Below are 25206 nucleotides of genomic sequence, written 5' to 3' on the forward strand. Positions count from 1 at the left end.
TAGGAAAATAATTAGATATGGTGTCATGGTAGCCATCTTCAATCTGGGATCAACCAGAGATATAACAACACTTTGACAAGATCATATCAGCCGCATTTCATGTTTCAAGTTTCAGTTAAATTGCACTGATAAACTTGAGAAGAAGTTCAAAATGTGTTTTCAAGATGGCATCTGTGGCAGCCATCTTGGATCATCTGTGGCAGCCATCTTGGATTTTGGATCGACATAAAATACAACAACACTTGTCGGGACCATGTCAGGTTTAATTAACGCAGGTTTCAGCTTAATCACACTGGTAGAACTTGAGAAGAAGTTCAAAATTCAAGATTTTGGAATATTTGACTCTCGTGACCTTGAAAGTAGGTCAAGGTCATTAATTTCCACAACATTGATAGCCCTTTATCTCAGCATGCTACTGACTAAATATGAATACCCTGGACCTTAACATTTTAGCTTAATTGACCCCTGTGACCTTGAAAGAAGGTCAAGGTCATTCATTTTTATAACTATGGTAACCCTTCATCCCAGCATGCCACCAGCAAAATATGAGTATCCTGTACTTTTGGGTTAGTTAACAAAAATTGTTCAAAGAATTTATCCTATTTGACCCCTGTGACCATGAAAGAAGTTCATTAATTTTCACAACTTTTGTAGCCCTTCATCCCAGCATGCTACAGGCCAAATATGAGTACCCTGGACCTTTTGGTTAGTTAGAAGAAGTCGTTCAAAGATTTTAGCCTATTTGACCCCCGGTGACCTTGAAAGTAGGTCAAGGTCATTTATTTTCACAACTTTTGTAGCCCTTTATCCCAGCATGCCACAGGCCAAATATGAGTACCCTGGACCTTTTGGTTAGTTAGAAGAAGTTGTTCAAAGATTTTAGACTATTTGACCCCCGGTGACCTTGACAGTACGTCAAGGTCATTTATTTTCACAACTTTGGTAGCCCTTCATCCCAGCATGCTACAGGCCAAATATGAGTACCCTGGACCTTTTGGTTAGTTAGAAGAAGTCGTTCAAAGATTTTAGCCTATTTGACCCGTGTGACCTTGACAGTACGTCAAGGTCATTGATTTTCACAACTTTTGTAGCCCTTTATCCCAGCATGTCACAGGCCAAATATGAGTACCCTGGACCTTTTGGTTAGTTAGAAGAAGTCGTTCAAAGATTTTAGCCTATTTGACCCCCGGTGACCTTGACAGTACGTCAAGGTCATTTATTTTGACCCGTGTGACCTTGACAGTACGTCAAGGTCATTGATTTTCACAACTTTTGTAGCCCTTTATCCCAGCATGTCACAGGCCAAATATGAGTACCCTGTACCTTTGGGTTAGTTAGAAGAAGTCGTTCAAAGATTTTAGCCTATTTGACCCCTGGTGACCTTGACAGTATGTCAAGGTCATTAATTTTCACAACTTTTGTAGCCCTTCATCTGAGTATAATACAGGCCAAATATGAGTACCCTGGACCTTTTGGTTAGTTAGAAGAAGTTATTAAAAGATTTTAGCCTATTTGACCCCTGTGACCTTGAAAGTAGGTCAAGGTCATTTATTTTCACAACTTTGATAGCCCTTCATCCCAGTATGCTGCAGGCCAAATATGAGTACTATGGGCCTTACAGTTATTGAGAAGAGGTTGTTTGAATGAAAAGTTTACGCACGGCGCACGGCGGACGACGACGGATGGTGCATGATGACTTTAGGTCATCCTGACCCTTTGGGCCAGATGACCTAAAAAGCCAAATTGACCCCTTTTGACCCCGCCCCTCAAGCCCCCGGGGGGTCAGCCCTATCATTTGCACAAATTTGAATCCCCACCCTATAAGGATGCTACCATTGCATTATGGGTGCTATACCATACTTAGTTTCAGAAAAGAAGTCATTTATGTGGAAATAGCCAAATTGGCCCTTTTGACCCCGCCCCTCAGGCCCCAAGGAGGTCAGCCCCATCATTTGTACAATTTTGAATCCCCATCCTATAAGAATAATACCATTGCCTTATGGGTGCTATCCCATGCTTGGTTTCAAAGAAGAAGTCGTTTATATGGAAAAAGCCAAATTGACCCCTTTTGACCCCGCCCCTCAGGCCCCCCGGGGGTCAGCCCCAACATATGTACAATTTTGAATCCCCACCCTATAACGATACTACCATTGCATTATGAGTGCTTTCTCTTGCTTAGTTTCAGAGAAGAAGTTGTTTTATGGAAATAGCCAAATTGACCCCATTTGACCCCGCCCCCTCAGGCCCCGTGGGGTCAGCCCTATCATTTGCACAATTTTGAATCCCCACCCTATAAGGATGCTACCATTGCATAATGGGTGCTATACCATACTTAGTTTCAGAAAAGAAGTCGTTTATGTGGAAATAGCCAAATTGGCCCTTTTGACCCCGCCCCTCAGGCCCCCAGGAGGTCAGCCCCATCATTTGTACAATTTTGAATCCCCACCCTATAAGGATAATACCATTGCATTATGGGTGCTATCCCATGCTTGGTTTCAAAGAAGAAGTCGTTTATATGGAAATAGCCAAATTGACCCCTTTTGACCCCGCCCCTCAGGCCCCCCGGGGGTCAGCCCCATCATATGTACAATTTTGAATCCCCACCCTATAACGATACTACCATTGCATTATGAGTGCTTTCTCTTGCTTAGTTTCAGAGAAGAAGTTGTTTTATGGAAATAGCCAAATTGACCCCATTTGACCCCGCCCCTCAGGCCCCGGGGGGTCAGCCCCATCATTTGTACAATTTTGAATCCCCACCCTATAAGGATGCTACCATTGCATTATGGGTGCTATCCCATGCTTGGTTTCAGAGAAGAAGTCGTTTATATGGAAATAGCCAAATTGACCCCTTTTGGCCCCGCCCCTCAGGCCCCCGGGGGATCAGCCCCATCATTTGTACAATTTTCAGTTAGTAGCCCATAAGGATGCTACCAATCAAATTTTGTTGAAATCCGACCAGCGGTTATGGAGAAGAAGTCGATTGTTGACGGACGCCGGACGCTGCGGTATCCCATAAGCTCACCTCGGTCCTTTGGACCAGGTGAGCTAAAAAAATTCAATACTTTAAATAAACCAGTGAACAAAGAATTTTTTTTGTTTATTTTTTCACAGATAAAGATACATTTTGACTACTACTTTAACGGGTTTAAAAATATTTTATTAATAAGTAAATGCTTCTGTTGAGATGAAAATTAGGTACATTCATAATTGTAATGAATTTAAAACTTATTTAATTAAGCCCTAATTAATGCAGTATTTTTTCCAATATTCCATTGTAATAAAGTACACATATTGTGTCGTGATCTTTTGGTAACCTGTATATTAACACCTTCCCGTTCGCATCGGTACATTTGTACCGATATGACTTTGATAACGTCATCTACCAAGTTCGAAGGCGTCACATTAACCTTTATATTCCTCGTAGAAACGAAATATTTATATCAACGGAATCAGTGATTTCTCTATTTTATGTTCATATAAATTTCACAAGTTGGTTTGCTAGAATGAATTAGTCCGCTGTAAGTTTCCGTAAAAATAACGTCCGTTAAAAAGTGCCGAAAATGCCGTTAAATTTTGCCAGCGTTATTCGTGAATAAACCGCTCGGAAAGTAAATATGAAATATTGCAGTGTTGAAATGACATATATCACTGAAAAGCTTAGATTGCAAGCAAGAAAAAGATGTTATTCTTATGTCTTTATTTTATTATTTTAAAGAAAATTTTCTCAAATGAAAAACATATGCGAAAAAAAATTAACGTTTTTATGTATTCAGAGCTGGAAAATATATATCAGTTAAGATTATAACTTCATGAAAATACAGTGTGTTAATGCCACAGATAAATTCCTTTACAAATCAGCTTTAGATTTAGAATTGGTTTTCTTGAAACGAAATTATCGCGATTTTACTTTACCCTACTCAAACGAAAATTCGCGACGTTACTTACAAATGTGTAACATTATGACGTTACGTTTCATTTACGTTTATCGTAACGTTATGATCATGATCCTGGAGAAGCACATTGGATGATTGTTTATCTAAATCAAATAGATAGATATATATAATGCTGCTGAAGATTACAGATATAGAATTTAACGAAACTACTCAAAATACACTATGCAATCAGAAAATATCCTCGCATTCATATTATGGGATGCTAAATGTGAGATTACGGTAATTCTGACCTCGGACGGTCAACGTTGCGGCCTCGGAAACTCCTTTTTGATGGAATTATAGGTAATTATTACCACTGAAAAAAATCCTTAAGCTAAAGCGTCTGTGAAAGTACTTCAAATTTTGTACATATATAGAAAAAAATCAATCTATAGTATTGTCCTAGAGCGTCCATAGAAACGATGCATAATAAACTCATCAATTTTTGAAGCATTAATTAATGTTAGGTTTAGACGTCGTTGAAACCAGTTCAATCATCAAACATTTTATGTAACGGATAGATTTCATCTTGTTTACTTAAATGTGTGAAATAGCGGGACTAGTAGCAGGTACATGTGCAGCACACGTAGGTAATACATGTACAGTAAAGCATCTGTGAAAGTACTTCAAAATTTGTACATGTATAGAAAAAATCAATCTAGAGTATTGTCCCTTGAGCGTCCATAGAAACGATGATAAACTCTCATCAATTTTTGAAGCGTTAGCAATTAATGTTAGGTTTAGACGTCGTTGAAACCAGTTCAATCATCAAACATTTTATGAAACGGATAGATTTCAACTTGTTTACTTAAATATGTGAAATAGCGGTACTAGTAGCAGGTACATGTGCAGCACACGTAGGTAATACGTGTACATGTACGTAGTTGTGACGGGTTAGTCGTGATAGCCATAGTTCTATTGTACGTACGTGTACATGTACATGTAGACCTCGTGCACAAATTAACAGGGGCTCTGGATCCGTTTTGAAATAGACTTAGGATAGGATGAATATAGAACTATTCGTAATAGATTGACATACGAACTATTTGTAATACACGTTTTGGTCGGTAAAATCAAATCGCCTTTTTTGTGAGTGACGACCGGTGCATAATAATTATGTGTATATACATTGTTCATATGCATATACATTATAATGCTCTCTTAATCTGTTTGCTTTAAAATGTTGACTCTAGTATCAGAATCAGTATCAAAAAATGTAGTTATATAGATTATATATACTAGTAGTCTTGTGCACAGGGACCTGGCACGAAAATGTTTAACCAACTGTACATACATATTATAGTATCTATAATATATATATGTATACTGTTGGTTAAAATGTTCTTGTCAGGTCCCTGTGGTCTTGTGGTTCATATGTAAAATATAGATTATATACTAGAAGTCTTGTGGTTCATAACTCCATAAACATATAATTAAGTCATACTGATTACAAGTCAGATCTGTCAATCACTATTTTACACAACCAAATGAAAACTGAAGGGATGTCGGAGAAAGAGATATCATGGATGACTCTGCTACATAGTTTTTTTTAAAAAGAAAACAGATTACAAATCATTTTTGTAATAACAGCCTGTAATGAAATATATAAAGAGTTTGGTTTATATTTATAGATATCATTTACAACAATGCTTCTCACAATTGATCGACAACATCCATATGAAAACGGTAAACAGTAAATAAAACGATTTAATGTTTAATGTGTACATGTAATTATTAATCGTTACACAGCTCTAAGGAACTGGCCAAAGGGCAGCGGCTATTTTCTAAAACATACGGTTTTCTCTTGGATCTAGATGGGTACAACACTTGATTGATATTAATTCGTAAATGTAGTGATTTGAATTAAATTTGAGTCAAATTCATACATGTACAGAAAATCAGAACCTGACCTAGTTGCTTATCATATATATATCATGGCATAAAAAAGAATTTTTTCCCTCTTAATCTATAACACAAGAGTATTTTTTTCCCCATTTGCTCCGGCTTTCTATTATGCTGAGCTTCGGCTCATCTGTTTGAAATATATATATTATTTATATAGCACAATTGAATTGGTAGAGCATCAGGATAGTGTTTGGAGTGTCTCGGAATCTAAAAAGGGGAATATAAAAAACCCCGGTTAGTGTGTTGAATCTTTGGTGGCGATGAGTGAAAAGGAAGGGGATAATACTAATGTAACGGTTCTGGGTCGGATCGATAGCCGACAACCAAGCAGCTCAATTAGTAGAGCATCCGGGAAGAGTTCGGATGGTCCCGGGTTTGAAACGGTTCTGGTCGTGCATTATCTCGCTCTTACCACAATAATAAGAAACCTGTCGGTCACAAAGATGTCAACTAACGATATACATATGTAGGTACTGGTTATCAGAATGTCGGTACTGTTTAATCACATCCTTTCCTACAAAGAAACAAGAGATCCTAGAGGGATCTTGCCGCCCACAAAAAATGGTCTATGTCTGACATATGGCAGAGGGATCTTTTTCGCTGCTTTTCGATATCAAAATCCAAGATGGCGGCCGGTCGGCCATCTTGTTGACCGTTCGGTCCCAAAATGCAATATGCACAGCTAGGGCCCTAGGGAAACCTACATATGAAATTTGAAAGAAGATCCCTTAGATCTTTCTGAGAAATAGCGGTAACAAGAATTGTTAACAGACGGACGGAAGGAAGGACAGGCGGACCACGTACGAAAGGCGATTTCAATATCATCAGATGGTGGGCTAAAAAAAACCCAGTAAATACCGTCATTCCTGGATCCACTCTAGTAGCATGGATGAATTAAGCATACATACTATTCAGCAAGACAATGCTTATTTTATGATATATGTTGAAGTGTATAATCATGCAAACATATACATAACAATTGGTCGTAACCATAGATCTCCAACGTTCCCACGGGATTAAAATGTTCTTACAACAAAACTTTATTGCTTCTGCTTCTCAATTAATACCAAAAGTAATCTCCCGTTTTAATATATACATGCACATACTATATACATTTTATGTCAATTTGTAAAAATAAACATGTCATCTCTGTAATATGAATGGAAACAAAGTCTTACGACGAAGATGTTGCACCATCTTTCATGTTCCAAGTTCATGACAAATTGGGAGTAAATGCAAACGTTTCTTCCAAAACAATGAGTAGTGTGCAAGAATATGAATTACCTCCCTTGTGTCTTGCCAATGTACATATATAATAATTATATTAATATTATGTACATGTATTTTAATCTTTATACTACTTTGATTTTTCAATTACCGTAGGTAACTCATATCTTTATCAATTCAAGGTTTTACTATCTTATGTGTAACTACTTACTTAATCAATACATGATTTTGCTGCCAATATTGTCATTTTAGCTGATATTTTCTTCAAAGGTCACACCGATAATCTCTTTGCCAAAACTTTGTTGATCGTAATTAATGGGCTATCTCATAGGATTATCTTCAGAATTATCTGTAGTTTACATTGAATCTTCAAATTTACAGTTTGTGTTGTTGTTCCGCCCGGCAAATTATCCAGAAAAGCAAAATGGTGATTTTTTTTTTTCAATACAAAGGTGATTTTGGTGATCTTTGACCTTTGACCTTTACTACCATAAAGGTCAAAGGTGAAAACTATATTTAGGAAAATGAAATTCAGGTGATATACTAATCAATGATGCATAACACTTTATGGTTCTATGCACCCAACGTTTGGAATATAAGATATACAAAAAAGTGCTAATCTCACTTATTTAGCAGATCAAAAACACCCGAACAGGAAGGTGTTAAAGACACCTGTCTAATTAGACATATTTTTCTGTCCCTTGAGGTGTACGTCTCGTTACAATGGTTTGACTGTACATCTTATTTACATATGACGGTAAATAGTGGTTCTCTTAATCTGACTGACTTGTATATTATATAACTGACCTGCCACTTCCTCTACTCCTCTGGCCACCACCTGTCCTTTGGCTCATGTTAATTCTGTTGGACATTGGTACAGCTCCGCTCTCTGATGCCCCTATTAACTGTATGCTCATCTGTCGACCTACAAATATCTCTCATTGTTAAATACAAAATCTAAAAGGATTTGTGCAGTCAAAAATGATAATTTCAGTTTATGCTGGAAGTGGCTTTATTAGACCATGTAGAAACCTCTCCGTGCCGCGCGCGACCGGAATAACCTGTAAACCGCCGATATCGAGGTCAAATTTTCTGACCACCCGATTATGCATATTTTCTAGCTCTAAACCGTGTGATGTATTATTAGTCCGTGGCTTAAAGCTGTACTACAACTGATGTGCTATCACTTACATCGACGGTCACAGGAAAAGCCGATCAAAGATTTTTTTATGATTACTTTTGAGTGAAGTTAATCGTACAATAACTTTGGCTCGGATATTTATAACTAAAAGCGTGAAATTCGATGTTCCAAATACTCTTATTTATGCTCTAATAGCAGGTATCTTCGTGTAATAATGAAGGAAAATCCACACAGAAATAAAAGTTTCAGATTTTTTTTTCGAGGAGTTCAGCAACGAATAGGCTTTATTTAGATAATATTTTCCTGTAGTCTATATCTTTGATACATTGAGAATTGCAAAGTTTGTGACTGTAAAATGAAATTTTACGCAACAATTTAAGAAATTCTTGATTAAAGCATCAAGGATATGATGCTTGACATATGTACACACCGATGATTGATCATTACAAACATTGTGTTGTGTGTTGCTAACCGAATAAATCGAAATACATTTATTTCAATGACCGTAAAACGTTTCAACAAGTGGTAGAAAGAATTTACTTTTGATATTATAAAAGATCAAATAATTGAGATATTAAGCAAAACAAACTATTTTTTCAGACCGTGCGGTCGCTTTCAATTTTTAATCGATGTACGAGTAGAATCACCGATATTATAGATATATAATTAGCCATGCCTTTGGTTTAATGTTTATGTTATACCTTGACCAGGATGTTGTTTACCTGTACACAACGCCATTCATCGAACTCACCGGTAATTATCTGGCCGCGGGGAATTTGCTATTCGGTGACAGGGGTGTACAATTCTGAAAATTTTGCACTAGCCCAAGGGCTAGTAGCATCAATTTTTCACTAGCCCTGATCAGAAGTCTACTAGCCCTATTTTTCGTTTGTTTTTATATGTTCATTTTACTCGATCTGGATTTTTTACAAACCTGTACAGAACAAGTACATGTCTAACAGTGTGTTAAATACCATTCCGCTAATAAAGATATTGCACCGATTGTTCACAGGTACCAGGTATTCATTTAGTAAAAAAATTCTTGAGTCAATATTGATAATGCAACAATGCCATCGCATGCAAAATACTTTAGATTTGAAATTATGGTTCTTATTTCACTCAGATATTTCCTTTAAAACTATCATTATATATATAGAAAGATAACATAATCAGTATATCTATTAAAGTTTAACTTTGATATTAAAAGCTTAGCAGGAAAATGTAAAGTGAACAATCAGTATTTATTATCTGCTGTTTTCATTTTATAGGTATGATGAATTTAGTACATAGTACTGTTCATGAAAATTCTGTAAAAAATCTTTAATTGAAATTACTGTTTTACTGAACACTTACTTATTTTCCCTAATTTTATGAGCATTGGAAAAGTTTTTTTTATCTAGTAACATTTGCATGATATATTCGTATTTGAATGTCAATTTGTTATTGAATTTCATATAGATTTATTTTAAGAACTACACAAAATCAATTTTACAATTTACTATAAAATATTTTGTAAATGATTATTAATTAGCACTGCTGATTTTCATTTACAAGTTTTCAATATATCATAAAAATATGCGAAAGATAAGATGAAAAATATGCAAAAATATTGTACCTATAATTATGAAACCTCTATTAAAGTTATTTTGAAAAACATTCAGTGGGTTTATTTGTGTCAGCTGTGTTAACTAAGCATACCTATGTATCTGCAAGTGGCATGACAACATTTTAACCGTGTATTTTAATTACTTCAAAATGATCCGCTATCCATCGCACAGCAGTAGTTCTTTCTGAATCCAACCCCCATATACTCAAATTTATAACACTAAAATGATAATGATGCTAGGTAATAAAAATGTCACTTCATAATTGATTCTTGTCTAGAGTCAAGAAATCTAGATTTTCCCGTTCCCTGTCTGTCAGCAACCTCGGCAAACACATGGCCATCTGGGTCACTCAAGCGCTTAACTTTCATCAATTACATAACAAAACGTTTGAAGCATCTAGATGAAGAAGGTTATTTACGTTTGGGAACCACCTGTGGTATGCAACGATATCGTTTGCTTCAGTTTTGACGACACATTTACTGCTAGTCGAATTCTGAACGGCAATAAAAGGCTAAACTGCTGATTTACAACTGAAATTTCAATGTGAATATAGATTTTAACAGAAATTTTCACTAGCCCACGGGCTAGTAATGATCGTGAAGCCACTAGCCCTGACCTGAAAATCACTAGCCCCGGACGTCGGGCTAGTGGAATTGTACACCCCTGCGGTGAACTATATTGGGTATTTGCTATTGTCTTACTGTCAATCAGGTTAGGACATCTGTTAATTGGATTGTGATTTGAATTATGGAAACCCCGTACATCTATGCTCTAGGTTTTTTATTGTCACCTCCATTTTCAAAATGAAGATGAAAAAAGCAAATGGAAGTAAAATATACCTGATCATACCTAGGAATATATATTACATACACATATATATTAGGGCTGCCGCGGTTCACCGGTATATTGGGGTATTGCAATGCACCACCAAAAAATATTGTACCACGATACAGTCTACCTGTACCGGTTTTTTACGATATATTTTCTTAGTATCACAATTTCATTAATTTGATATAATTAAAACGTCCTGTCATTAAAACAAAACCAGCAAGTTGTATTTGTTTTCCTTTCCGATAATATTAAGCCATGCGGGTATCCCTTTCGTTTTCATTCGATTCAGATGTCGGTCAAATGTTTGTAACTAACGTGTATAATGTTCAAATGATTCAAACATTTGCATGACGTTGAATATAAACAATATGACATTAGGCTAGTTTCTGAAATATTATCAAGCTGATTCGCTCCATCAATCAACAATACCGGAATATCTAATTCTCTAAACACATTTAAGGCCCGGTGAATACATGGCTGCAGGGATTTTGCCAGCTTTTTCAGGCTTCATCGTCCGCCGCCATTTTCGATTTCCTACACGTGTCAAAACAACACTGCAAGCCGGTCAACCCTTTGAAGTTTAATCACGATCGTAAGCTTATTTTGCCAGGACAATTGTACGTAAATTTGTTCATCATTTAGGTTCAAAAGTGTTAATATTTGCAGACACTATCATGTTTAGTTATTGCATTATTAGGTTACGATCGTCTGTAACAGTTAGCCTAGCGTTTTCACAAACAGACTCGTATTTTTTTTAAAACAAGAACACATTTGAACATTTTTGTTACTCAACAACATGGTTCAAATCGATGTAAAACTACATAACATAGCACTGTATGTTTGTATAATGTAAAGGGTGTTTTTATTATGGAATATATACAAAATAGACAACACATATGTTAAGGTCAAAATATTGCAATACATATCACAATACAGTTGTTGTGTATCGCAATATATCGTGGTACGCTTCTGCCGTATCGCGGCAGCCCTAATATATATATATGTCGTACACAGTTAAAACAATAATGGAACGTGACTTATTCAGAAGCAAAAATGGTTCTAAGAACTATTTCAACTAAAGGTTTAACCTTAAAAATTATTCCAGTCTAGAACTGTAATTCCGGAATCGTGGCATATAGCAATCTTCCGTAATTTCTAAGGTATTAGTAAAAATTCTAAGCATGTATTTTCACCGTTTCGAATATAAATGTACAAGTTTAGTCATACAAGAAGGGTTACAACATTATCACACTAAATATGCTTATTTAAATATCACTTAGTATATTTTTAAAAAGGTACCACAAGATATTATATCTATTTATAATCCCTTTATACAAGTTATCAATTTTCATTTGAACACTTTATGTGGTTACTTTTTGGATTATACGATAAATGTTCATATATCATACTATTAAATCTCGGTATGATATACAAAATGGTCGACAATGAATATACTATTTTAAGGATTTAGTTTAATTTTGAAGTAATGAATATAAATCTACACTTCAACTGTGATTTAGGAACATATATCAGAAATACCATTGATGTATTTCTGCTTTTTAGTAAACGTTATGGATAAAGTTTCAAAGGCAACAATATAGATATACATATTATTTTCAGTATAAGTTCGGTACTGTTACTCCAATACCACATAACTGATAATCGTCCACATTTTATTTTTACTCAAAAACTGTGCCATGTTTGCATCGTTATAGAAGAAGTTTGAAATAAAAACACGGATTCTAGATATATTCATGCTAAATTTTGGGATTTTACTCGTAAAAAGATAGTGTTACATTATACTGTTTTTTATTACACTGAAATTTACATCAAATGCTATCTAAATCTCAGTCCAGACTGATCCGAACATCATTTTGATATCGCTATCAAATTGGACTGATTATCTAATCTAAAGTTAGGTATATGCTTGTCTGAATTTTTTAAGTGGTTTTAAATGGAATGTTTTGAAACTGAAAATATCGACACCATAAAGCTAGAATAACCATTTACTCGAAAAACTCAAATTGTAGATCTAACGTATAAGTATACATGCGGTATACATTTATAGTACTAGGCTTACCTTGTGTAGCCGCGGACTACTCTGACATCACAAGACCACGTGACCACCTAGCTCATTATCTCTGAACCGTAGTCGACACTACCCGTAAATCACGACCAAAACCAACCGATAGCGCTAAAAGATAGGCGATTCGTTGGGTGGGACTTAATTTTTCATTCATCCAAAGCAATATCCTGACGTATTACAAAAAAATTTTTTTGGCTGCACAAATCCTTTAAAGGTAATCATAAAGCATGAATGTATGTAGTTTCATTACAATAGAAAACTATATATAGGTCATTCAATTGTTTCTCCTGGCTTATAGAAGTAGAATATGTTATATCCAATATTAATAGATGTATACCGTCTAGGGGAACATTGTTGTATTGTTTCATGGCTTTAGCTGCGTCTGCCCTCCTCTCAAATATAACCTCTGCTGTTCCCAGGGACCTGCCCGACCTGTCGTAATGTACTGCTGCTTTCTTCAGGTTACCAAACTCGGCAAATAACTCCTGTAGAAATGAGTTTATAGACTTTACAATGTGTTTCATGCAAAATTGCAAATGCTCCATCAATCAACAATACCGGAAGGAATAATTCTCTAAACACATTTAAGGCCCATTGAATACATGGCTGCAGGGTTTTTGCCAGCTATTGCAGGATTCATCGCCTGCCACCATTTTCGAATTCCTACATATGTCGAAACAACACTGCAAACCGATCAGCCCTTTGAAGTTAGACCACGATCATAAGCTTATCTTGCCAGGACAAATGTACGTAAATTTGTTCATTATTTAGGTTCAAAAATGTAAATATTTGCAGACACTATCATGTTTATTTATTGCATTATTAGGTTGCGATCGTCTGTAGCCTAGCTTTGTCTCAAACAGAATCGTATTACAACAAGAACCTCACATTGGAGCATTTTTATTACTCAACAACGCGATTAAAAACGATGTAACACTACATTACATAGCACTGTATGTTTGTATAATGTAAAGGGTGTTTTTAATATATATGGAATAAAAAGAAACCGTTACGAATGTCACACCCTATATAGATTTAGCGAGAAATGATATAATTAATAAGGTGTTACTGTAGATCATATTTGGTAACAGTATATTTTACTCGTCCGGCAGACAAGCGTGATGTCAACATTCACTCGTCCGATGGCCAAATGCACTCGTCTGTATGAGCGGACGAGTACATTTCCCCAGCCATGCATGTTGTGTCAAGTTACTAAGATTGAATTATCTCCCTTCGGACTTTGTTTTTTGAACACTGTTTTCCGACATTGTAGGAAGCAGACAATATGCGAATCAGTACTATTTATCTTAGAATGAAGCCGATATCATGCTCCTCCTCCCTGAGTAATGTCTTCTTTTTTTTTTTTTAAATTTGCCATTTTTTATTTAAATCTAAAGAATTTTTCTTGTAAAATTTTGAAAAAAATATTGTTGATAATTTTGGTATGACATCTTTTTACACGCACAAAAATCGCATTTTGTATATCACGCCATTCAAATTCATGATAATGGGTACATCACGATAATAGGCCCAGGGTCGACAGCCAGTATGGAATAAAGTACTGATTGGGCATGCACCAAAAAGCAAAATAAATTATTTCATATTATTTGTTTGTGTAAATTAGACATTAAATATCAAAGAAACACAATTTAACAAAGCATGACAATTTATTTACTCGTGTCCTATCCGGGCCTCGAACTCCGATCTACGGCAACCATGGAGCATCTTTTAGTACTTTAAGGTAGACCCTCCCTTCTGGTTTCCTCTCATAGATTTCGTTTATTTTTGATATTTTGATTTTAAGTATACCCTGATCACAAAATCCGCATAAAAATCATTTGTCACCGGGTTAACTTTTCTTCCAGGGTTGCTTAAAGATATGCACAAATGACTTAATAATACGGATTTTTAGGGTTTTTAAATAAATGATATTTCCTCCCTGTACGTAGCATCCCTTAACATATAAATAATATGCCTGTTACATGTTCATACCTTCAGTAGGTGGTAGAGAATTCATTGCTTAGTGTTTCCCACAGCCCTGATTAGCAAGGCGCCGCGCCGTGCCCTTTTTACCCGACGCCATGCCCCTATAACCTAACGCCCTGCCCTGTTTGTCCCCAGTACAGTTTTACTGAACTACCAAAATACCAGGCAGTCGCTTGATAAGTAAGTAAGCAAAAGAGGTGTGACCACTCCCTGACCGCCTGATCAACACCCAAGTGGCCCTAATTAGCAGCGTTGGGCTATTTCCACCTTGGCTTGGGGTGTCACTTTCACGTCTGTGTATTACGTAAGCTGAAGTAAAGTAGCCGATCGGCAGCCTTGAAAACAATCAGCTGACCTTTCAATAAGTTTTATGACTACAGCTAGTGAGCATTACTACAAAAACAAATACTGCTTACAACTGTAAATAATTTACTCACGTTTTTAATGTTTAATAGGCCTATCTATATCTGATGGATGTCACAAGCTTTGCAATCGTAATGGCCGCCATTTTGGGTGTATTGTAATAGAGGATCCGATTTTCAGGAATTTACTAATATTCACGTTTTTAAAAATAAAAACAGTATTATTTTTTCAGAATTTCAGTGTGAATTTATTTTTAGAAAAAAATATATTAATAATAATAAAATCATTAATAGCAAATTTATTAAAATAAATAAAATAGAAAATAAATCAACTTTTTTCTCTCTCAGATTAAATTCCATTTTGAATACTACTGTAACAATTATATCTGTATTTTCTTAATTTAGTGCTTGTAAATTTAAGAATATTATTTTAATTAATTATCCATTATCATGAAACATGTTATCTTATTCAATTCAATACAGTACTTTTTAATATTTCAACAAAGAAAGATAAAGGTAATTGGATTGAAATAAAGGCGTAAATTTTTTAATTAATATAATTAAATGTAAAAAGATCTTTGTTGTGAATGATCAATTAGTCATGATCATATGATCTGCAGATTACAATTTCCAAAATCATTTTTGATTTTCATGATATTACTTAGCAACTCAGAGAGTTTAAAGCAGAAGTTGAACCAGAATTAAATAAACAACAAGACAGTTTTAAAGATTTTCCCTTGTATTGGAAGTCGTCGATATAACCTTTGTGCCCCCTTGATGGATATTTATTGCGGTCAAGGTGCCCTTTTCAAAACCCAGCACCATGCCCTTTTTTTCCTGTGGGAAACACTATTGCTATATCCAATAAGCTGGATTTTCCACAATAAGATTTAAGTGAATAGTCGGGCAAAGAAAATCAATCTAAATGCGTTCATTGGCCTTCCAAAAGTTCTCACATGTTAATACGACGGTTAAGTTCTGCTTACGTTTCCCAGTTCTGACCATTGAAATGAAAAACATTTGAAAGCATTGAAAGCGAGGCTGCGTGGAAATGTAACCACGGACATAGTCAGCCGGGAGGACATTTTAGGATTCCCATACTTTAAATTAATTTCTTCGTACGCAGACAGATTTTGGCGAGAGATTTTATTTTTCTATTTCATAAGAAATTATACTGGATACATTCACACCATTTTTACCGACTTTAGCCATCCTTGCCCGACTGTTCACTTTAAGTTTGGACCAAATTTTAGTGAAAAATTGCATAAAAATAGTCATGTTTTCTTTTCTTCTGAAAAAATGATCTCAAGAAAAATCCATTTTTTAGAATCTCTATGAAGATTGGCTTATTTGCAATACGAAAAGCCAATAAAAAGTATACCTCACCGCATTATTTTTCAAATTATGACCGATTTGCTTTCTAATACCCCTTAAATTTTGGCCTAAAAATGTTAAAAAATAGGCGAATACGTAGCACTTTTCAACATTTTGTGTTATTCATTTACCCTTGTTAGTCTTTATCGATTGGCACACCTTTACACTTCAAGTTAACACTGGAAAACGTTCTAGACGAAATACTTGCTCGAATGCCGATTTCAGAAGCGGGTTGTAATAGATGGGTAGGGGAAATAAAATATGTTTGCCGGGATTCGAATAGCGACGTAACAAACGTATGACGTCACAGAAGGGACGGTCTCCGTTAATATGAGTTCAACCTTTAGTTATTTCAGGATGACCTCCCCTAATGTAAATTACAGGTTAATAAGTGTTCTAAGATGACTTACCTGTATATCAGAGTCATTCACACCAAAGTCCAGGTTAGATATGTGTAGTTTTCCTTGTGACCCAGCTGCTGCACCGCCACCTCCCAATGTCCTTTTAAATGTTGGTGTACCATCGTACATGTCATGCTGCCACACATCTGGAAGTTCCTTTGGCTGTAAGACAAAAAACTCGTGTTTAATATATTGATCATGAAAAAATTAAACAGTACTTTTTTCTTCTTTTCTCATTCCCTAGGCTTTATTTCGGTTGTCCATAAAACTAAAACAAATCCAAGTATTTCTGCCATCTTGACAGAAAATGATCAGCTTATGGGAGTTGTTTATCTTGTATTTGTTAGAAACTTAGCATTTGCTCCATGCTAAACGTCAAATACATGCAATCGGACAACGCTTTTTGATGAATGCTGAACCAAAACAAAGCAATGCAAGTTGTTTATGTATACGTATACACGACCTTATAAGAAAGTACAGAATCAGATTGCAGTCTGAAACATTTTTGTCACACGTTAAGCAAAGAAAACAAATTACTCTGGAGTAGTTGTTTCTGTTGCCTGCTGCACGTCCTCGCCGCTGTACTCCGCCTCTGTAGACTCCACCACCACCACCACGACCTCCTCCACTTTGGCGTCTTCCACCCCGGTTACCCCCTCGATTTGACGTTCGGCCACCTCCTCTTCGCGCTCCTCGGCCTCCACCTCTTTTTGAACCCTTGTTAGACTTGATAATATCATCGAGACTCATATCAATCTTATCACCCATCTTTGAAGAGTGTCAGAAATCGATCAATCAAGTGATTCCCGTGTGTTCGCGTGTTCCCGGCTTGGCTTTGAGGAAATGGCGGCATGAGCGAGGCATGATGGGAAATCGATGGCAATATATTTTTTATTTTATTACCGGATACCTAATTTTTAACTGAATCGCTGATCGCCATTCTGCGATAATATTATATAAGAAATAAAATTACTTAGTATTAAGAAGTTAACAGAATAGAACTAAAATAATAGTAGACTGGTTCTAGACTGGTTCCCTTCCCTTAGTTCTCTACTCTCCGCCAGGCTGCGCTCCGCTCACTAGGGACCGGTAGCGGGTAACCATGATGATTTTTTTGATTGGTCAATCTATATCCGGTTCGCCTGCATCACATTTTTTTAGGCGTGGGAAACCCCTTTACGCACGAAGCGACGGATCTTAACGTAAAGAATAAATAATTTATTTGAACGATAGGCCATATAAACAAAAGTAAATAAGGTCTTAAATTTTGAAATCATTTCGTGCTAACAGAGTTTAGAGTGTTCATAGGAACGACGTTAATGACGTTATTTTCTCTTAACGGAAGTAGCCGTCTCAATAATCAATTATTTCAAATTATTGAAATGTCAAGATATTGAAATTTGTCTGTTTATTATTAGTATCTATCTTGTCTTGATTATTTTAATTCGATTTTTTAATATTGAAAGTCTACATAGGAAGACTTGCTAAAGTCCCAAACACAGTATGATATTTCTGCATAATCGTTTTCTCTTTTTGTAGGTTAATTGAAATGGGAGTTAATTCCAAAAGAAGAAAATAGAAGTTCAGGAAAAACGATAAATTTAGAGTGTGATTTTACGTCTGCTTCGTTTCCACGTTTCGTCTTCCATCTTGTTTGTTTATTACGTTCGGAACATGTAGTCAGACCGGATGAGTTCCGAGTGGATTTGGCGCGAATAATGCAATTCGCGTGCTTTACAATAGTTTAGTTAGTCAGATTCAAGTCCTCGCTAGACTGCCTGACTCTTTCTAGTTCTATACCTCCAGGTCCATTATATGTGTGATGAATATGGCAATACACAAACCCTAATTGGGCGTAAACATTGACTTGGTCATGGGGAGGTCCAGTATCTTATCGGGGTCATTAGAGCAGGCTGCTGACCTGGTACTGAATTCTATAAATAGGTGTATGGAATCCCTAGGCATTATCTCTCCGGACAATGACGGAGATGGCCGAACACTTGGACTCGCCCAATAACCTTTCCTCCCTCTCACCTTGGACTCACCAATGAGTATATAAGGGAGAAGCAGTGGCTAGATTTTTTTTTCTTTTCTCTCGGCTTTGATTTGTTTTCACCTGGTTGATACATTACAGTAATACTGGAACTATACAAGGAAAGGCACAGCGGGTATGTTATAGAGTATAGAGACCTGCCTGAACAAGGCTTCCCTCTTCCTCTGTATACACCTTGCATGCTTACTTGTAGTTAGTTGTCGCCAGTGTCTCCTTGAGCCTGAGTTTGTAGGCTGGGGTACATGTATAGAGCTGTAACGGCGGAGCATGTGTATGCATGGGGTGAAAGTGAGAGCTCAGTTTTTGAGAGCTCATTTTGGCCTGTAGTGGCCAGCAGTGCAGCCCGGGTCAGTGTGTGTATGTTTATACACAGAGGACACGGCGCTGGCTACAGTACTATTGCATGTAGTCACTGTAGGGAGTTTTGAGAGCTCAGTTTGGCCTGTAGTGGTCAGCGGTGCAGCCGGGGTCAGGTGTGTATTGGGGCTAATACACAGAGGACAGGGGCTGGCTACAGTACGAGTGTACATTGTGACTGTAGGGTACAGCAGTGTGGTTTAACACTGTGGGGGAGCGGTAGCTATAGTACTGGGTGTTAAGTACTTAGTGTTCCGTTGTGGTGTGGTAAAGCACCACGGGTATTTAGAACAGCACTGCAGCTATTTGAGAGCTCATTTTATTATTTAGGTGAGATACTTGGTAGATGGTATAGGGAGGCCGAGCAAGGACATGCTTGTCCATACCTGTAAATATATACTTTCTATTGTCATAGGTTAGGTTGTAGTACATAATGTATGTACTGTATTTTGGTTATGTTTGTTAGTTAGAATATATAGCTTAAGGAAACCATTTTAGTGTGTAGAACAAGTATATTAGTATTTCATGTAAGCAGCATGTCCTGTAGATATTCACTCTGTACATTTAGGTAGGCCCTTTCTGTATATATTGGCAAACGGGCTCTTTGTTAGTTTGTTAGTTGATGAATACTTATAACTGTTGGGATCTTTGGTGTGACAGACTGAGATCGGACCCCCGATACGTTACACAATTTGGTGGCAGCGGTGGGATTCCAATAGGTTATAGTAAGATTTGTGCATGCAGTTTTATTTTTATTTTGCCTTAGTATTATGACAATAGAAATAGGATTTGTTCCCGTATGGGGTGTTGATGATAGTGGTAACTGGGTTATAAAGAAGTACATTCGAATAGCTGACTACATTGAGTGTCAGGCTTGTTATTCCTATGTGAAAATTGGAGAGCAACATAACTGTCCAGGTATCTAGGTTGTTTTGTTTTGTTTGTTTTTTTGTTTTTGATAAACATTTCGTTGGGAAGTAACTATCGACAGAACGGCAGTATGTCGGATGAGGACTTGCCCAACTATGGTTCCCTGCCCTCGGGTGCGGGCAAAATAGGCCTTTCACCATACAGTATCAGGTTTGAGAATCCTGATGATACGAAGGTATATGGGAGGTCGGAGATTAGAGATTCTGGGTTTGCTTCACATCGACCTTCAGGGATATCTCCCCAGACTGTGGCTTCTACAGGTTTAAATGCAGTGAGCCAGGAAGAGTCAAATGAAGGAGATATGGACGACGAAATAAGGATCATGCAGGAGGAGCTAAGATCGCTGTCGGCACAAAATCAAAGCATGAAGGAAGAAAGGGACAGAAGTACATCTCCATCTCGTGGCCGAGGTAGAGCTGATAGTCCCCGACGTGTTCGGTTCTCAGAATCTAGAAAAATTGTCAACTCCACACCTAAGGTGATAAAAGGAGAGCATGTAACCAAGAGGAAGGCTCCTAAATTAGGTTTTGCTTCCTTGGGCTTGCAACCAGACGATAGCGAGGCCGATGATGAGCTGGGCCCACTCTTAGTGAGACCAAAGACAATATCTGTCAGGGCTGCGACTTATGATGGCTCAACACCTTGGAAGGACTATCTGTCACATTTCGAGGCATGTGCTAGGATCAATAGATGGTCTGACACAGAAAAAGGTCTCTACCTTGCTGTAAGCCTACGAGGACATGCACAAGGAATCCTCGGAGACTTACCTAAGGGAAGACAGGAACATTACTCCTCGTTGGTGAAAACTTTGGAGGATCGCTTTGCTCCTCCAAACCAAGATGAGTTGTACAGAATACAGCTACTGGAGAGAAGACAGAAAGCAACAGAATCGTTACCAGAGTTAGGCCAGGCAATCCGGCGACTGGTAAACTTGGCATACCGAACAGTCCCTAGTGATGTTAGAGAAACGCTAGCTAAGCAACAGTTTATCGAGGCTCTTGTAGACTCGGATATGCGTATTAGGATTAAACAGGGGAGACCCCAGGACCTGAATGACGCAATCAGACTTGCAGTGGAGCTAGAAGCGTATAACCGCGCAGAAAAACATAAGCGGGACGGATATGCACATGTTAGAGGGACCGTGGTAGAAAATGAGTCGGAAACGGAGAGAGGAAATAAAAAACACACCAATGGCCAAAGATATGCTTGGTCAAATACAGAAAAAGCTTGAGAGGAATTACAAAAGGAACTACATTCCCTAAAAATGGTTAAAAAGCAACAAGATCAGTCAACGAATAGTCATTGGAAAGATCAAACTGTAACTACCAAGACGTGCTACAAGTGCGGGGAGACTGGACATTTTAAACGGGATTGTCCTCAGTTGAGTAAAGAGCGAACGCTCAAAAATAATCCACACAATACCGCCAAGCCAGTCAGCACCAGAATAAAGGGGATAAATAAGAAGACAGAGCTTGGAGTCTCCTCTGCAGCTTTGGAGGCTGGGCTCTATTTAAATGCTGAAGTACAGCATGTAAAGGTTAGGCTCTTGGTAGATACTGGAGCTACAGTGACTATTTTGTCGAAAGCAGTGTAACCCTGGTCAATACTAGCCGCAATATATCACTCGGCTAGAGAGAACTTCTCTTTAGCTCGATCGGTTGAGCGTCAGACTAGTAATCCAGAGGTCCCGGGTTCGATCCCTGGCAGAGGCAGGTATTAAATTTATTGTAAATCCTGCACCCTGTTACATTGGCGCCCATGTAGGGACTCGGGAATGATACTTCACGATACCTGCGAAGGAATCGTTGTGACCCCTGGAAACTCGCGGACGAGTTCATCCCTGGAGGGGGAGTATGTAACCCTGGTCAATACTAGCCGCAATATATCACTCGGCTAGAGAGAACTTCTCTTTAGCTCGATCGGTTGAGCGTCAGACTAGTAATCCAGAGGTCCCGGGTTCGATCCCTGGCAGAGGCAGGTATTAAATTTATTGTAAATCCTGCACCCTGTTACAGCAGTATATGAGAGCATCCCGGAGGAGGATCGTCCTAAATTACAGGAAGTAACAAAGGATATTGTTGCTGCAAACGGCGCTGAACTAGAAGTACTCGGGAAAGGGGAATTCTTGCTGAAGCCGGAGGGTTGTAATGATATGTACACTGAAGCGGTAGTGGCCGAGATTAGCACAGATGGCTTACTTGGACTCGATTTCATGGCTAGGAAAAATGGAGTGCTAGACCTCAGAATGGGTAAATTGACTCTGGATGATACTCCAATGGACATGAAGTATGAAGGAACTCTTGGATGCTTCAGGGTATCTGCAACTGAGCAGAGAATAATTCCTCCGAATAGCGAGGTGATCATACCGGGAAAATTGCATACTCATGCAGGAGAAACACTAACGGGTGACTCTCTGCTGGTAGAAGGATCAGTAAGTTTTGTGAAAGGAGAAAAAGCACTGGTAGCCAGATCATTGGTGACTGCTGCTAGTGTAGTTCCACTTAGATTAATGAATGTACAGGACAAGCCCCAAGTGATATACACGGGCACAACTATAGCCACTGCCAGTCTTGTTGATGTAGTTTGTCAAGGTGATCTCCCTGACGGAGAAACGGATTCATTAAGAACTGACCTAAAACAGCTACTAGAACGATCCATGACTAGTCTAGATGAAAAGCAGTACAAGGAAGTTGAAGACCTGTTGAGGCAATACCGTCATGTCTTTGCAGAGAATGACGCAGATCTGGGCCGGACAAGTCTTGTGAAACATCGCATAGAGACAGGTTCAGCAAAACCTATTAAACAAACCCTTACGGAGGGTTCCCGCTCAGTTACGCGATGAGGTAGACAAGCAGGTTCAGGATATGTTAGATAGGAATGTTATAAGGAAGTCAGTCAGTCCTTGGTCTTCCGGTATTGTTTTAGTGAAAAAGAAGGATGGAACAATGCGCTTTTGTGTTGACTATCGACAACTAAATGCCGTAAGTCAGCACGACGCCTACCCACTTCCTAGGATAGACGAAGCGTTGGATCAGTTGAAAGGTTGTTCATGGTTCTCTACACTTGATTTGAATTCCGGGTATTGGCAGGTTGAGTTAGAAGAAGGAGATCGTCCGAAGACGGCCTTCAGTACTCGAACAGGGTTATATGAATTCCTGGTTATGCCATTTGGTTTAACTTCAGCGCCTGCCACGTTTGAAAGACTAATGGAAACGGTTATGGCTGGTCTCCAGTGGCAAATCTGTCTAATATATCTGGATGATATTATAGTTGTAGGCAGGACATTTGAGGAGATGATGGCAAACTTAAAGACTGTGTTTGACCGACTGCTAGGTGCAGGACTGAAATTGAAGGCAAAGAAGTGTCAACTCTTCAGGAAACAAGTCCAGTATCTGGGACACATTGTTTCAGAAACAGGGATAGCCACAGACCCAGATAAGATTGAAATCATCCAACAATGGCCCTTACCTACAAATGTCAAGGAGCTTCGATCTTTCCTTGGATTTTGCAGTTATTACCGGAGGTTCGTTAAAAACTTTTCTGGTATTGCAAAATGCCTTCACAAACTCACGGAGAAAGGGAAACAGTTTTGAATGGTCAAAAGAATGTCAAGAAGCATTTGATATGCTTAAATATCGGCTCACTAACAGTCCAATACTGACCCACCCAGATTTCACAACAACCATTTTTGCTGGATACTGATGCTAGCAATGAGGCTATAGGAGCTGTATTATCGCAGGTAATAGATGGCACTGAAAGGCCAATCGCTTATGCAGGACGAACTCTTACGAAGTCGGAGCGGAAATATTGTGTGACAAGGAAGGAACTACTTGCTGTGGTACATTTTACCAAATACTTTAAACATTATCTCTATGGCAAAAAATTCACTGTGCGAACAGACCACAGTTCCCTACGTTGGCTATTGAACTTCAAGGAGCCGGAAGGACAAATGGCTCGCTGGTTACAAGTCCTTAGTAGCTATGACATGGAAATCAAACACCGCCCAGGTGTTCAGCACAGGAACGCGGATGGTCTCAGTCGCATTCCTTGCAAACAATGTGGGTTTCCTCCCACATGCGGAGGGATAACCATCCCGATAATCAAGTGGAACATGCACACAATGGTTATCTTCGGCCATCGGTGGATAGCTAAGCAAGAAGAACACAATCATCCATCCCCTGCTCCAGGTTTACAACTCAACTTGTTGATGATGTTACTAACATCTAGGTAAAGGAATGGGGCTAATATACAACGGTAGCCACACCGAGAGTATCAGGAATTAGCTGGTAGGACAAATAGTTGATATATGCACTCTGGACAACATTTGGAGTCGCTGGTTGTGCAAGAATGTGATTTTGTGTAGGAAGGACTTCGCTGCTGCTCCGTCCGGTGCAGGGCTAGGGGATACTGGACTTCGTTACGTCGTCTGTACTAGGACTTATGTCACACGACACCGGAACGGTCTGACCATCTTTGGCGGCAAGAAAAAAGCTTTGCTCGGTTTCCGACTAAGGTTCCTATTGGCCCAGGATCACACATGGATGTACCGAGTTTCTATTGGCAGCGTTGTCCCACAATTGAAACAAGACGGAAGTCTACTCAAGGGCGAGCTTGAGTGCCGCCAATGCTCAACATGGTGGAGGTCGGTATTTCCAATGGGAGAGGATAGCTCTAGTTTTTTTCGATGTGAAAAAAGCTGCTCTCTCTACCAAAGGACGGTTAACCCAGTCATATATTGGTTATTTCCGATTTATTATACCAAATGGACAGAAATGCTTTTGCTACTGGCCCAATTATGGATGGCTGCCCCTGCTGGCAAAGATCGTTGTAGAGGAGGTGGGTGTGACAAGATTCTCGGTTGTACCACACTCATTCCAATTCAGCACACGGAACTCATGTTTGAGAGCGGAGTTGTTTAAAGGTAACGATGTGCGCGCTCTATGTAGTGGACACTCCAGTCATGATTGGAATGGTGAAAGCGCTCTTAACAAAACACACAATTTTGTTAAAC

The 25206-nt window shown here is 38.2% G+C and overlaps 2 protein-coding genes across 2 annotated transcripts in view; one reads left to right on the forward strand and one right to left on the reverse strand.

Annotated features, from left to right (window-relative positions):
• Positions 1–17721, reverse strand: part of LOC138324147 (THO complex subunit 4-like) — a 44363-nt gene extending 26642 nt beyond the window's left edge. Inside the window, exons 1-4 of the mRNA XM_069269230.1 lie at positions 17393–17721; positions 16865–17017; positions 13070–13217; positions 7875–7992 (exon numbers count right to left, since the gene is read on the reverse strand). Of these exons, the coding sequence (XP_069125331.1) occupies positions 7875–7992; positions 13070–13217; positions 16865–17017; positions 17393–17623 (650 nt within the window). The 5' untranslated portion in view covers positions 17624–17721. The remainder of the gene's footprint in view (positions 1–7874; positions 7993–13069; positions 13218–16864; positions 17018–17392) is intronic.
• A 3738-nt stretch (positions 17722–21459) lies between these two features.
• On the forward strand, positions 21460–23037 carry LOC138324484 (uncharacterized). The gene is made up of 2 exons (XM_069269548.1): positions 21460–21580; positions 22211–23037. Exons 1-2 carry the CDS (start codon positions 21460–21462, stop codon positions 23035–23037), a joined length of 948 nt encoding a protein of 315 aa, XP_069125649.1.
• The last annotated feature ends 2169 nt before the right edge of the window (positions 23038–25206 follow it).

This window comes from Argopecten irradians, chromosome 5 (assembly GCF_041381155.1).
Source record: "Argopecten irradians isolate NY chromosome 5, Ai_NY, whole genome shotgun sequence".
NCBI lineage: Eukaryota > Metazoa > Mollusca > Bivalvia > Pectinida > Pectinidae > Argopecten > Argopecten irradians.